The 16243-nt window shown below is 45.7% G+C and overlaps 1 protein-coding gene across 1 annotated transcript; it reads right to left on the bottom strand.

Moving 5' to 3' along the window:
* Nucleotides 1–8640: 8640 nt before the first annotated feature.
* On the bottom strand, nucleotides 8641–15454 carry SELE (selectin E; the record flags this gene model as incomplete). Its single annotated transcript, XM_080824788.1, has 12 exons — nucleotides 15406–15454; nucleotides 14462–14848; nucleotides 13832–13939; nucleotides 13265–13450; nucleotides 12304–12489; nucleotides 12009–12197; nucleotides 10848–11036; nucleotides 10542–10730; nucleotides 10156–10332; nucleotides 9557–9667; nucleotides 8795–8816; nucleotides 8641–8689 (listed from the first exon to the last, which is right to left on the bottom strand). The coding sequence occupies exons 1-12, from the start codon at nucleotides 15440–15442 to the stop codon at nucleotides 8641–8643; spliced, it is 1830 nt and encodes a 609-aa protein (XP_080680914.1). The 5' UTR covers nucleotides 15443–15454.
* Between the last annotated feature and the right edge of the window lie 789 nt (nucleotides 15455–16243).

Genomic DNA, 16243 nt, shown 5'->3' with positions numbered 1-16243 from the left:
ATCAGTGAGATCATATGATAATTTTACCTCTCTGACTTATTTCGCTTAGCATAATAACCTCTACTTCCATTCATGTCTTTGCAAATGGCAAGATTTTGTTTTTCGGATGGCTGCATAGTATTCCATTGTGTATATATACCACATCTTCTTTATCCATTCATCTATGGATGGACATCTAGTTCTTTCCATAGTTTAGGTATTGTGGACATTGCTGCTATAAACATTGGGGTGCATGTGTCCCTTAGCATCCCATTAGTATCTTTAGGGTAAATATCCAGTAGTGTGATTGCTGGGTCGTAGGGTAGCTCTATTTTCAACTTTTTGAGGAACCTCCATGCTGGTTTCCACAGTGGCTGCACCAGCTTGCATTCCCACCAACAGTGTAGGAGGGTTCCCCTCTCTCCCATCCTCGCCAGCATCTGTCAATTCCTGACTTGTTAATTTTAGCCATTCTGACTGGTGTGAGGTGGTATCTCATGGTGGTTTTGATGTGTATTTCCCTGATGCCGAGTGATGCGGAGCACTTTTTCATGTGTCTGTTGGCCATTTGGATGTCTTCTTTGCAGAAATGTCTGTTCATGTCCTCTGCCCATTGGTCTTGGCCAGATGTTCTTGCTGATCTTCTGCGGGAGGGGCCTGTTGCGGTGATTCTCAAATGTCTTTGCCGGAGGCAGAACCGCACCGCCTGTGCCAGGGGCCGGGCTAAGCAATCTGCTCGGGTTCGCGCTCGGAGCTTTTGTTCCCTGAGCGCTTTCCGTACCGCTTTGGAGGACGGGAATGAAGATGGCGCCGCCCAGTCTCCACCCGGAGGAGCCGAGAGCTTGGGCCCGCTCCTCAGTGCGCCTCGGAGAAAAGCTGTGAGTCCCTCCCGTCTCCCTGGTCTCCGGCCGCGCTCCGAGCTCCCCCGGCCTGTGACCGAGCGTTTCTGTCTCTGGCGCGGCCCCGCGTGGATTCCTGCCGCGCAGCCACGAGGCTCCTCCTGGAAGAGGACGGAGGGGTCTCCACAGATCTGCCCCTTTTGGGGTCCCTGGTCGAAGAGCAGTGGCCCGACTGTGCCTCAGGCCATGGTTTACGGCAACCCCGAGCTGAGAGCCCCCTCCTCGGCCTGTCTCCGCCCCCGGCTTCCCCGCTCTGCCACCCGGGAGCTCTGCCGCACTCGGACACCCCCGGTCTTCCTGTGACCATGAGGGACCCGAGACCACACGGTCCCCGCGAGGGCTCCACACACAACCCCGTGCCTGCTTAGCCTCTGAAGCGACGGCCCGCCGCGGAGCAGACTTCTAATCGTTCTGATTTCGGCCCCGCTGCTCTCTCCCCTGCTGGTAAGTGGATGACGGAGGCCCCTCCCCCCAGCCTGTCCACCCAAGTATCACCTCAGGTTCACTTCTCCTGCTTCCGACCTTCCAGAAAGTGGTGCTTTTCTGTTCCTACAATTGCTGCTGTTGTTCTCTTCGATCTCCCGTTGGGTTTGTAGGTGTTCAGGACGGTTTGGTAACTGTCTAGCTGAACTCCTGGGACCCCACGAAATTCAGTTCTGCTCCTCCACCATCTTGCAGCTCCCCTCCCATATTTAAATTTTGGAAAGATGAGTAACAACAGCGGTAGCTGGAGAACTTGGCCAGCACGGCCCACGGATCACCTTACTGAACATTCGGGAGGGCGAAGTACTGCTGTTCCCCAGCAGGCACTATCATCAGCCCCATTTTAAAGCAGTCTCACGGAGCTTCAGAAAGTTGTGCTTGGTCACAAAGCTAGGAAGAGGCACAGCTAGGATTTTGAACCAGGCCAGTCAGCTCTGAAGCCCATGATCCTGACGATTAGGGGCACATCTTCCGCCAGGGTCTGGAAGACAAATTGAAGTGGGGACAAACCTGGAGCCAAGGAGCCCCATGAAGTGCCTGTTCCTACTATCATACCCTGAAGGAATGTCTACACTTGTATTTCTGAGTCTCCTCCTTCAAGTCTCTCTTGACCCTTGTCCAGTCAGGCTTTCAATCACACTGATTCCCTGAGACTGTTCCCACCAAGGTCCTCCACTTCATAAAAGCCAGCAACCAATTCTCTGTCCTCGTGTTATTTGTCCAGTCAGCCCCTGGCTCTCATCTTACTTCATGGACTGTTTCTTCTCTGTTTCATTTGTTGGTCTGCAGTCATCTCTCCACTCTGTAAACCTGCAGGGTGTTCCAGGGCTCACCACGGTTTTCTTCTTTTCTGACTTGGTGATCCAAGCCATCGCCTTGAAGAACATCTAAGTGTTTGATGACTGCCAGATTTGTATTTCCAGCAAGGACTTCCCAGCCACAAATGCCTACCTGATCATCTCCATTTAGTAGTTTAAAAAGCCTCTCAAATTTTACACGTGCCAAACTGAACTTCTGAATCCCTCTTCCCAAGCCTCTTGCCCTCTCAGTAATTATAATTCCTTCTTCAAGTGACGTAAGCCAAAGCCTTTGGAGTTCATTGAGATTCCCCTCTTCTTCTGACAAATTATACCTAAAAGGTCAATAAATTTTGTTGGGTATGCCATCAAAATATCCAATTACTTCCATTCTGTTACACATTCAAACAACCATCATCTCTCATGCCTATTATTGCAAAAGCCCCCCATCTAGATTCCACGTGTCTACTCTCTTCCTCTTATGGCCTATTTTCAATGAAACAACTTAAATGATGCAGTTAAAATGTGTATCAGTCAGGGTCCCAGCCAGAAACAGAATTCACCCCAGTTGAGTTAATTCTTCACCCACTGAAGAGCCTTTACTAGAGGGACTATTACCACAGATTGGGCAAGGCTAAGAAAACAAATGAGAGGACAAGGCAAGCAGAGACTGGCAGTAGCAGGAGAAAGGGGTATCCCCAGGACTGAAGATTCAAGGGAGGAAATGGTGTTATCAGGATCCAATGAGAATTGCAACCCTAAATGACAAGCCACCCATTAAGAGCTGTAGCGGAGGAAAGATACAGCTGCTTCTAGAGAGAGCATCTGCACAGGGAGAGGGCGGGTGACCACTCTCTCCTCTTGCTCTTTGATCTCCTGTACAAGCCTCTTAGTAGTCAAACCAATCAGACACCAGCCCAATGATGCACTCTGCAGGGCTCAGCCTCTGGGGCACAGGGCAAGGAGGCCTGAGAATGGATGGGTAGTGAGGGAGGATAGCAGAGGGGAAGAAAATAACCAGCATGAGAGAGCACAAGTGAGACCCTGCAGTGGCCTCTCATCCCACAGAGTAAAACTGCAAGTCCTTACTCTGGCTCACAAAATCTTACATGGTCCGGCACCTGCTTCCTAATCATTTTTGTCCTCTGAGATTTCCATTCTTTTTTTGTAAGCTCAGCCAGTCATTTAAACGGTATTATAATCCACCTAGAAATTCAAAATATTACAGCAGGTGCGTTTTCAGGATACTCATCCTCTGTATTTTCAGAAGCAGAAGGTCCAGCATTAATAAATGCCATTGAGTAAATGGGTAAATAAACCCCTTTTGGGTCATAAACTGCAAATATCCTTTTCTTTCTTAAGGAAAGACTTAATCTTTTTTTTTTTTTTTTTTGGTCTCATTATTTTGTTGGATATCTTTTTGTTCTACTTGTTTGTTGGACATTCTTATTCTTTGAAAACCAAGATCCAGGGCTTTCTTCAGAAAGCTGGTCTAGGTCATCTGACATTCAAGCTCCAGACTGGCACCAGGCCTCTATGGTGCGCCACTAGGTCCTTGTCCAAGAGAAGGAGAGACCTTAGGTCCATCCAAAGTTGGGTTTTAGAGGGAGGAGTTATTTAGTGACGTTGTCAGATAGACACCCAATTTATTCACTTTTCTATACATTTTTAAATTCTGGCCTTCTTTCAAGTTAGATTTCTAGAGGACTCAGACCACAGCTTCGCCCCTCTGAAGGTCCGCTCAGCGAGTCCATCAGTGCTGTGGGTTTTGGCTTTTATCAAGGCATTTTTCATATGGATGCTTTTGAGTCATACGCATGGATTTTTTATTGGTTAAAAACATTCTGAAGCTACAGTGAGAAATTTGGCTTAAATTTACTGCACATTTATCTCTACGATGGAATATGATTCATCCATAAAAAGGAACTGATAGATGCTATGGTGTGGTTGTACCTTGAATGCCTCACGCTTAGGGAAAGATGCCAGACACAGAAGGTCAGATATTGTGCGATCCCACTCATATGCAATACCTAGGATAGTCAAGTCCATAGAGACGGGAAGCAAACTGGTGGTGGCCAGGGGCTGAGGGGAGAGATGAATGGAAACTGACTGTTACTGGGTTTAGGGTTTTCTTTTTTCTTTTTTTTTTTTACAGTGATTTTTTTAAAAAAGATTTTATTTCTTTATCTGACAGAGATCACAAGTAGGCAGAGAGGCAGGCAGAGAGAGGGGGCAAGCAGGCTCCCTGCTGAGCAGAGAGCCCGATGCGGGGCTCGATCTCAGGACCCTGAGATCATGACCTGAGCTGAAGGCAGAGGCTCAACCCCCTGAGCCACCCAGGCGCCTCTGAGGAGAATATTTTTAACTAGATAGAGGTGGTGATTGTACAACACTATGAATGTACTAAATACTTCTCTGAATCGTACACTTAAAACGGTTGCTTTCATGCTATATAAACTTTACCTCAATAGTAAAATTTTAAAAATAGTGCACATTCAGTCTAAAGAGAAGATTTAGGGTAGGCAAGGTCTTGGGATATGTTAGCAGCCACCTGAAGGGTGATCAGGAGAAGAGTGGTTATTTGGCTATTTTGTGGTCCCCAAAGGGCAGAACTAGAATGCATAGGTGAACATTATAAACCATTGCAAAACCCCAGAGAGATTGAAACTAATGCTGGAGGGCTGTTTGCCCACCATGGGATGGTTGAAGCAAGGGTCAATGAATATCATCAACAGAAGAAGCCTTAGGTCCATAGGAAGGACCACTGCCCTTCCCTTGTGCCCATCCCCATCACAGATGACTGCAAAGCTTGCTCACTGCTGCCAACCAAGGTTGTGTTCGCTGCAGTTTCCAACACAAATTTATCATGGGTAGAAGGAATGCCCAGTCTCACACAACGACCAGGAACCCCACAGCCAAGGTGCCTGTTCTCCAATAGCATCCTCCTCCTCCCCTCCGCTTGAACTACCTTCTCCCCTGGACACAGCCTCAACCTTGACCTCACCCCAAACTGTATCAACTCTGAAATTGCATACTCCAGCACCCCACCCCCATAGTTCGCCCCCTCTTGTAGACCTAGTGCTCGACACCCTCATTGCAGCACTTGTCGATTGTACCTCGTTGAACCTCCAGGCCATTAACTAGCTCCTTCATTTCTTCTTCATTTCCATTTTGTTCTGTACTGTTGTCAAACCTATCTTGTCTCCATGACTGGATTTTGAACCTTGCCTTCTGAGACAACTCATTCCTTTTAAGAAAAGTGGTTCTCCTCCTTATCGTGAGCCCGTCTGCCTTTGTTTGTCCACTTATCTATTCGTTCATTCAAAACATATTTGTGGAGTATCTATGGTGTATCAGGTATATGTTAAATCCCAGGAACACAGCAATGAACAAGATAATTCGCTCCTACCCTTAAGGAACTTAGAATCTAGCAGAAAAGACAGATATTAAGCAATTACTCAATAATTAGTTAATTAGAATTAAAGGAAGGAAGAAAAACATGGGCTGTGAGAATAGAATTTTTAAGAAAGGACCTACACACAGAACTAAATATAAACATGTTTATTATCAAACTTTGTACTGCCATGCCAAACACAGAATAGGTATGGCATAAGCTTAAATAAATACATACTTTAAAAACTATAAAATATTTTAAATCATAATTTAAAATACTTTGTTAAACCCAAACACAGACCATATTTACATTTCACACAGCTATTTCCACTGCAGTATATATAAATATTTATATGTACAACATTTGAGCAATTTCAGAGAAAATAATAAGCTATTCCATAGGTAGCCTGCTTGCAGAGTTGTTTATTTTTCTCTCCCTTACTCCCCAGAGTTCCTTCGCCCTGTCAAAATCTCTGACCTTCTGACCCTTAGCATGCCTCCCTGTTGCCTTTTGGCTTTGCGTTGGCCAACATGCAGCCAGCCCTTCTCCGAAACTGATTTTTCAGCACATGCCAGATTAGTGAATCTAGCTAGATTAGAGAGTTTTGATTCTCACATCATTGGCAAGATGGAGTGAGAAGCTCTGGTGATGGACGGGCCAAGAATTTCTCACTGCCAATGATCAACTGATAACTGAAGATTCCACAGGAATTTTAACTTCCCTCATAAATAGACACAAGTATTCATTCATACAGACTGTCCTTTCTTCACGAACACCCTAACAAACAGAATAACACAATTAGGGAATTAATATTAAAAGTCTTCACTTTAAAAAAAAAATCCACTGGATAAATCCTTTTCACGGAGAGTTCCCATCATGAATTTAAAATCTTATGTCATATGCAAGAATGATATGTTGATGCATCACATCTGACAAGCATCTTTGGAGGAATGGAAAGCACATCCATATTTCTACCTGTTTTTTTTTTCAACAAAGATATTCAAAAAAGCGTACATTCATTTGTTTGCATTTATGCTTTTTTCAAATCAGAACACTTGGCCTAATGGAAGTTTTTGTCATGGAAAGCCACATCCTTCTGAAAACAAAGCTGACACTGTACAAGTATATGCCATTGGGGTTCTACTCTCCTGATACTACCCATGTTTTTATTTATTTATTTTTTAAATAGGCTCCACGCCCAGCACGGAGCCCAATGCAGAGCTTAAACTCATGACTCTGAGACCAAGACCTGAGCTGAGATCAAAGTCAGATACTTAATGGGCTGAGGGACCCAGGTGCCCAGCTACTCATGTTTTTAAAAGCAACTATAGTAAGAATCTCAACTTTATACTGGTTAACAATATAATCGCTGGGGGACAGCATTTGCCCTTTTTTGAAATAAATTTACTACAGAACCTGTTAATTAATAAACAAAGATCTAGGTTAAGTAACATTTACCCTAGTAGTCTTAACCTGCACATATTTTAAAGTCCCTACAACACTTACACTGAATTAAGAATTAGGGAAGGTTGTTCTTTAGCCAATGCAAATAAAAGAACATGATCTCTAAGAACAATTTATAAAGCACTGAATCCCACAGGGATAAAAGTGATTAAGACTGCTTAGTAATCTTCGCACAGAGTTTAAGTAGGATTTCCCCATGTACTCGTCTGTGGGCTTTAAAAAATGGTCATTTTTTGCACATTGGTAATAGAGTATCATTGGCCGAGTTGTTTTCCCTAAACTCCTGACAATTATTCATCCTGACGACAGTAGCCATGTAATCAATCAGTAGTCGAGACATCGAAAGAAACAATAGCACAAAATACCATGTTTCTCCACTGAGATCTCACAGTGAGCAGGGAGACAGTTAGAACAGAAATCCTGAGACCCCAGAGCCAGAGTCTCTTCACTTTTGTCCAGAAGAGAATATGCTTTCCCTCCATCAGCACTTTCCAGATGCTGAGAACAGGAAAGAGAAAACCGAGTCTTGCTGGTGGCAGGCCGGCCTCGCCCACTAGAGCCTGGGCCATTGAAGTCCTCAATGGGGTCCATGCTCCCAGCTGTCAAGGTGGCAGATGTGGGAGCTGAGAAGCACCAGAGACCAGAGGAGCCCCTTCTGTTGCTGCCATCATCAGGCTATTGGTCTAGTCCCTTGGAGGTACCTGTGTTCCTGCAAACGAAGAATGCATACTGTCAAGGACCCTTAATATTCTGCATTAATAGCAGCAACAAAATTCACCTTCTAGCCCAGACTACTGTGTTCTCTCTCTCTGGAGAGTCCAAGCATGAACAACAAAATTCTATTTAGTTAGGGCAGCAAAACTATTCTGTATGATACTGGAATGGTGGGTACACGTCATTATACACCTGTCAAAACCCATAGAATATACAAAACCAAGAGGAAACCCTAATGTAAACGATGGACTTTAGTTAATAACAGTGTATCTATATTGACCCAACAATTGTAACAAAATGCCCCACTAACATAAGTTGTTACTAAAAGAGGATATAGAAGGGTCAAGGAGTATGTTGGAATTCTAGTTTCTGCTCACTTTTTCTGTAAACCTATGACTGCCTAAAAAAAATAAAGTCTATTAACTTACAAAATATATTCAGGGGAGAGCTGACCCTTCCAAATTCTCAGAAAGCACAGAAGAGTGGCTAAGAACACAGATTCTGCCTGGGTTTGAATTCTGGCTACACCACTCACTAGATTTAAGATTTTAAACAAGTTATGTAACTTGTCTGTTCCTCATTTTCTTCACCCACATGATAAGAAATTGGCAACAGTCCCGATCTCATACAATTCCTAGTTTAGGACGGATTCTAGAAGATAGTAAGTGCCACATAAGGGTTAACGATCATCATCATTAACTTTCACAAGTGAAATGACTCTGTTAGGCCAAGTCTTGTTTATTTTTTCTTTCCTTCTGCAAAGAAATGAAATAATTTTTCATAAAACACCACAAAGGTGGTAATTCTCCCCCAAGGAACCAGCAGGTTTGGAGGGCTCAAGGAGCAACAGAACATGAAGAGAGGTTATGTTCTTTCAAAATCATACCTGATTCCTTTGGACTAAAAATGACTACAAAGCCATGTGGAAGGATCCATCGGATTCAAGGCTTTGGCAGCTGCTGTGGAATACACAAGAACACTAAATTAAGCCCTGTTTTCCAACATGAACAGAGAAAAATGTGTAGAATATTCAGTGGCATGCTTTGGACAAGAATGCAACTTACCTGGCAGGAACAAATTTCTTTGCTGCAAGAAAAAGAAGACCATTAATTTGGACTAAAGGACTTTGAAGGACATATCACATTCAGAAAAAAATATGGCTCTATTCCCCGGGGACTACAAGCTCCATGCCGTCAGGGCCCCCGTGATAATCAGAGCACAAACACAGCTTGGGGCAAGGGGGGGGGATGTGCAAAGCCCACACTCATCCTAAGGGCCCAGCAGCTTCCTAATGCTAGTGACAGATGCAGGCTCAGCTTGCTGAGTTGATCTGCCGGTGTTTCAAGAGAAGTCCCAAACCTAGATTTTATGGGAGAGTTCTCATTTTATAAATGTCAGAACTTGATTTTAAAAAGTGTTAAATATTTCATAAGCCAAACAAGCTGTGAGTGTGGCTACACATGTTTGCAGGGGACAGTCTCCAGGAGATACTCCATATTTAAGCCTGTATTCCAAATGAATGTTTTGGAAACATTTTAGCCATTTCCTGGGAGCACAAACCCAAAGCCTCACTGCACAATGACCAGGGGAGATGCAGAATTCCCCGTGAATGGTATCTCTTGGAGCTGCCCACTGTTCAATAACATGTGTATTTCCTAAAGCTCTTCTTCTAAGACCACAGCTCAATTATACTGTTTATTAGTGTTTATCTGGTAACTCGAGTCTAATTACTGTTTAAATGTGCAAGAGAGAACATGACTCATCAATGAGAAAAAAAAATACATTGTTCAAAAACATTTTTGGAGAATGCTCCCAAACTCCCTTACCCTTCCTCCTCAGACGTTTCAGGAGCCAGAGGAGAAACGAGGCTAATGTCAAGAAGGAGGTCCCAGCAGCAGCGAGTCCGACTGCCAGGGGAGCGTTGGACTCAGCGGGAGCTAGGGAAACGGAGAGGGAGGAACTGTCACGAGAAGGAACTGAATTCCGAGTCTTTCTGTTCTGTCCATTTGCCCTTTCCTTTGCACACTGATGAGCCACCTACTTCAGTACACGCAGAGGCACTAAAGTCCTCTGAGACGGACCCAAACCACCTGCGGCAGCTTGTCTCCCACCACTGTCGGGAGCTCTCTAACCCGCCAAGCCCTTCCCAGAACCCACTGCACCTTCGTCAAGACTGCATGCCTGCTCTTTCCCTCACCTGTCTTCTGTTTCCCGACTTTGACCTCTAGCTCCCCTTTTCCCACTTGTCAGAATTCTACCCATTCAACCCACATGTGAGCTCTTCTGTTTTCTATCACCATAAAACTAAATATTCACCAGCTCCTCAACCTTAGGAACCTTTCTTGTTTGAATGTAATGAATGGTTCGTTACTTTCCCCCTCTTCTGTCTAGCCTCCCAGCCAGCCAGCCCCAGCCAGGGCTTCACCTTCACAGGTCGGCGGCCTTCCAGACCAGTGTCCTGTGGCATCACAGGTCAGAGCTGCAGACCCATTGAGTGTCCATCCTTCAGGACATGCAAACGCACACACAGCTCCAAACACGGGCTCCCCGCTGCAGCTCATGTTCGTCTTTCCGGAAACTGCCAGGCTTGAACATTGTACCACTGCAAATGATGGACACATGGGGAGAGGTTAACAAAGGTCTCCCGGAAAAGGTCTAAAACTGGCTGAAAACTCTTCAATAGACGTAACGTATAAGCATTACCTAATTTTCAGCGTGTGGGAAATTAGGGTCAAGCCCCATGGGGCAACCTAGCTTCAGACACACATGAAGTATTTGACCTAACTCCTGAAAGTCTAAATCCAGCTCTACCTTGGCAGGAGGGGACCTTCTGCGTCCACCGTCCCTGAGAGGTGCACTCGAGCTGAGCTGACCCGTGTAACTCAAAGCCGTCCTCACAGCTGAAGGTGCAGGAGGACTTGTAGGTGAACTCTCCAGCAGAGGGGTGGCCACACCTCACCGAGCCATGCCGGAGGTGCCGGACAGCGTCGCATTTCACAGCTGGAAGACACGAGTGAGCACATCAGAAGTCTGTATCAGGAAGCAACAGTTTTCTCAAGTAATCAAGTCCCTAGGTCTTCAATAGTTTTTATCTTGAAGTAAAAACAAAAACTGTACCTTCACATGTGGGCTCCTCACTGTCCCATTCGCCTGTGGGGCCACACTGGAGTTTTTTGGATCCCTTCAACACGAACCCCTTCTCACAGAAGAACTCACAGCTGGACCCACTTTGGAAACTTCCAGAAGCACTTGGAACACAATTCATGTAGCCTTTCTCTGGGATGGACAAGGCTTTGCACTGAAAAGCTGAAACACCAAAATGATGGTCAGAAAATACTGCAGTGGAACTGGAGAGTTCATTCATTTGATGAATGAACCCCTTCGTTTTGGGCAAAGCAATGTTTAGAGACCTCAAGGCTCTTCATTCCTCCCTGGACAGTTGGGAAGATGACTGTCTTCTTTGAATGCCAGTCCCTTCGTTGATAATGGCACTCAGTAAAGGACAGCCTTTAATAGAACCAGTGTTTCCTGAGCACTGTCCTGACATTTGAAAGAAGTTACAGTCGGGAGAAAGATTTTATGTAGTCAGAGAGCAAATTTTGGGTCCTGGATGCTAACAGATGATGCCAAAACACAGAAGGAAGGTAAGAAGGCAACACATAAAATGTGTCTGCTTTGCAGTTTGGTTTTGGTCTTGTGGCTTCTTAACACTGGAAATCATTCTGTGCTATATTTGGTGACAAAAATATCAGTACATGATAATGAAAACTGCTTGTTTTCAACATCACTACTCTTGCTTTAAAGTGGATTAAATTTTAGTGTGTTTATATAGGACACCACGCTTCGTACATTCTCTTCACTGCTAGTTATGAGCAGTTTCAGAAGAAAAGTGATTATAAGAGTTTTAAAATCAGGTCATGTTCTCATAATGCTACTTTTAAGTGTTCTCATGTGATTTCCTCTTAGATTAGGGTTTCTGCCTACTCCATGCCAATACCAATGAAGCCATATTAGCACAGCACAACAGGACTTTGGGATCTACGGCTGAAAGATTTCAAGCACAGTACCAGCAAAACATCCCCTCTTAGTACATGTAATCCTTTCCCTGGATAAGCATTGGTTCTTTTACATGAAACTCAGAAACATAAGAAGAATGTTGCCCATCAAATCTAATTACTCTAGTTAAAGTAGGCATCTGGTTTCATTTTAACTGCCCTACTTTGAAGACTGCTGCCCTTTAAGGAAGGGGGTGTAGAAAGGAAATGGTCTTGGGCTCACCTTCACAAACTGGGACCTGCTGACTCCATTTCCCTCGTGCGGTGCATTGAAGCTGGGCCGCTCCCTGCACCAGGAAGCCTTCCTCGCAGGTGAAACTGCAGAAGGACCCAAAGGTGAACTCGCCCTCGGGGGAGTGGCTGCAGCTCACAGACCCGTTCTGAGGACGGCCGATGGCCTCACATGTCACAGCTGTAACACAGACACCCATGAACATTAGCAGGTCTGGCCTGACCATTTCAGGGACAGATGGAGAAGAAGAACGTTCACAGTGAATCTTGACACGGAGCAACTGTACCTTTACATGTCGGCTTCTTGTTGTCCCAATTCCCAGATGAGGTACACTGGAGGCGCTTGGAGCCCATTAGTTCAAATCCTTCTTCACACGCAAAGGCACAGGTTGTGTTCCATGGGAAGTTTCCAGAGCTTTCGAGGCAGTCCATTGTGCCATTGGCAGGCTTTGTCAACGCACTGCACTCAACCACTGGGGATTTGAACGAGTACCGTGAATATGTTTACTTTCTAATGAGCTGGAATTTATAACAGGCAAGGAAGCAGCTTTCAAACCGTAGATCCCAAAGTCCTAAATTAATTATTGGGGATATGCACACACGTGATAAAGCTTTTATGCCTTTTTATTAATACTTCCATCTTTTCTGACTGATTTATATTTTGACTATGCTAAGTGGTCTCTGCTCTATGTTATCACATCTCTCATCATGTCTCTGATCTATTTTACGGAAGGCAAAAACAAAGATAAAACCAGATTCTCGATCAGGACTTATGATCGTTGTAATAACAAAAATACTGACATACACGGGACATTCACTGATGTCCACCCAGCAGGACCTGGATGCAAAAAGTTTTCATCTCCAGCCTAGAAAGATAAGCCTGAGAGAGAAAAAGAGCTGTTGGGACTGCTTGACTACCATGGTCTTATTCTGCTGCTGCACGGAGAGAGGCCAAGTGGGAGAAGTCACGAAGGTTTCTCGAGTGTGGTCCCAGCGCCATGGGCACTCTCGTACAAATCACCAGAGCCTCAGAAGAACCCATCTCAACCCCGTCTGTTTTTCCAAAAACCTCTCTGAAACCAAGCAGGCACCCTCCTGACCACACCTGTTGGCTGGGAGAATCTTACTAAAAACAACAACAAAAAGAACTTTCCCTGGAGTTTTGAAAGTGCTGTTAGTTGCATTTAAAAAAAAAACCAAGGCCACGAGGGACAAGTCAGAGGGTGGTGCGCGTTCAGAGGCATTTACCGTTGCAGGCCGGAAGAGGGGCGCTCCAGTCCCCCGCAGAAGTGCACCGCGAGGCCTCCGTGCTGCTTGGGACGTAACCCTTTTCACAGCGGACGGAGCACGAGGAATTGTAGCTGAAGAGCCCCAGAGCGTGGCTGCAAACCAGGCTTCCGTGCTCAGGGTCTTCGTGCGCTCGACAGGTCGCAACTGCAAGGAGAGACCACATCAGATCTGCTCTCTGTGGCCCGGCATAAACGGAGGAAGCCCTGGAAACTGTCACGACTGTTTACCGAACGCCTCCTCTCTGCGGGGCACTATGCTGTCGCTCAGACAGACCTAACCATTGGGGTTGACAATATTGTCACCCTCATTTTATGGCGAGAGAACTGGCACTCAGAGAGTTTAACTACCTGATCTGTGTGTCTGAAGTCACAGTGGTCACTCTGGGATTTGAAACCAAGGCTCTTAAACACCACGTGACACTACACGCCCCAGGGAAGGAGGACGGGCACAGCCGACACCCAAGCCAGCTGGAACACGGATGGCGCTACCAACATGAGTGAAGGAACGGGTGAGGCGGGGACTCACCTTGCTCACACCTGAGTCCACTGAAGCCGGGGTGGCACTCGCAGGTGTAGTTGTTGACGGTCTCCACACACTCACCGTGCCCACTGCAGGATGTAGGGGTACAGGCAGCTGCAGAAAACAGAGCGAGGAAGAGGTTCATCATCATCTTACGATGCCGTCCTTTGGGTTCAGGAGCAACAGTGTGCGACAGAGAAGGCACCAGTTACAGGGACTGCCAGAGATTTTAACTAAAGGGCTTCACCCCAAGGACAAAGCTGGGTTTGAAGCTCAGCTTTTTAAACCTTGATGTTCATGTGCAAGTGTCAGGGGGTAGAGCTGTTATTGGCATCAAGAACAGAAAATGCCCTTTCTCACAGACTTTCAAGACAGCTCTTCTACGAATAAATGAGTAACTAAATTATGCATTGTACGAGCACTACATACATGTCGACCTACCTCGGTACATGCATTCTTGCCTACACTCACACAAAGAAGCAAAAAGATGTAATTTGCCAAGCAGAAGGTTTTAAAATGGTATTTTTTAAGAGCATAACGTTACCATGGTAGAGACCAGGTTTTGCAGACTGTCAATAATTTGGCAAGAGGCCCACAGCCCGACACGCCCTCCCACGGCTGCTGCGAGCCCCGTACCTGTGTAACACAAGGCAAGCTTCTTTTTGTCACATCTCTCGTCATTCCACATGCCCGTGTCCTTGTCTCTCTTGATGTAGATCTCCACGCAGTCTTCATTGTTTTGCTTGTTGTTTGGTTCGCCGGGAGCCCAGTTCTTAGCTTCTTCGGTCAGAAGCTTCTGGGTCCCGATCCAGGTCCACTGCTGATCGACCTTTCTGATTCCGATCCAGTAGTAAGTAGGTGAATGGCTGAACACGGAGTTCAGGTATTTAATCTCTTCTTGGTTTTGAATCGCGACCAGATGCGTGTACCTTTGCTGACAGTAAGCGCTAGCTTCGTCGAAAGTCATGGTTTCTGTGGACGCGTTGTATGACCAGGCTCCGCTCTCTTCAAACAGGACAAATGCTAAAGGGGAGCGCGTGGAAGGCGTGGAGAGGTTAGTCCTGCTGTGGTTCGACTCTATCCACTGGGCTTTTTATCTACCAGGGGCCTTTGGAACGACTTGAAATTTTTTCACCTTTTCCAAAGTAAGAAGGGGTCTGGAGGGAGAAACTGCTGCTGTTGTGCATACTTTTGGGGGTTGGGCCTCCCTGCACTCACCCACCACAATCTACCAGGATATCCCTACAGTAGCATAATCATCAGAATAAGTAAGGTTACTGAGCACTTGATATGCACTTCCAAGCCCTGTGTGAGACCCTTTGCATGACACTGGACCCTCACAACATCTCTGGGAATAGGCCACTTACCCTCAACACTTTACGCATCGGGAAGCGGAGGCACACGGAGGTGAACTGCCCCCAACCCACAGTGGACCGCACTGCGCAGAAAGGGCAGAGATGCTGCTAAACACCCTATAACACACGCCCCTCCCCACCCCCCCACGAGGAGGAATTATCCTGCCTGAAATGCCAGTGGTGCCCAGGATGAGAAACCTGATCTAATGAATGACATTGACTTACCAAGAGTGAGAGCAGAGAGAAGCTGTGAGGCGATCATGACTTCTAGGGCTCTTTTTATCAGAAGTTCAGTCTTGAAATGCCTTTCTGGGGGGGAAAAAACACAAAATTAATTACAGAAAGAAATCTCAGGTAGCCAGTTACTGAGATCATACTATATGATGTTTTTGGCAGCATCCTAAGATTTTAGGTAAAGAGTAACAGTGCCGTCGTCTTTGCTTGTTTCAAGGAAGTTGGCTGGAGTGAATACCATACAAAATTTAAGATTTTCATCATGGAAGTGAAAGAGAGAAACCAGAGTTTAACTCGTCCAGATACAACAAGGAGATGCACAGGTCTTTTATCAAAAGCTTTCTGCATCTCTGTTCATACTGACAGCCCTGGTTCAAGTTCAGCCTTACAAAGGCTCTTTGCACTAAAAAAAAAAAAAACAAAAACAAAAAACAAAGGCTCTTTGCACTTACTGTTCTGCGATGTCGTGGCTTCGGTGCCCGCGTTGGAAATCCTGCTTTTGTTCCTGCTACCTCTGTCTCCTGCGGTCAGCGGTTCTGGTGTGAAGTCAGCCGAGAGCCGCAGAGCACCGCTCCTGCCGGAGCGCCTTTATAGGGAGGCTGGTTTCCTGTGAGTAATAATACAAGGATGTGTCCAAACCCAGTAAAGAGGAATTCCCCGGCAGCATCCAAAAAGTTTCCCGGGAATATCCACAACTCCAAAAAATTACAGTGATGTCAGACTCTAGTCCTCTAAGCTAATTCTCCTTTGTTCGTGTCTTTTAATTTTACATCAATGCTACTAATATGGCACAAATGTGGGGTTTTAAATTCTAATAACACCAATCGAT

Source organism: Martes martes (assembly GCF_963455335.1).
Source record: "Martes martes genome assembly, chromosome: 15".
NCBI lineage: Eukaryota > Metazoa > Chordata > Mammalia > Carnivora > Mustelidae > Martes > Martes martes.
Note: the sequence above shows the minus strand (reverse complement) of the source record. Positions and strands in the feature narration are given on the sequence as shown.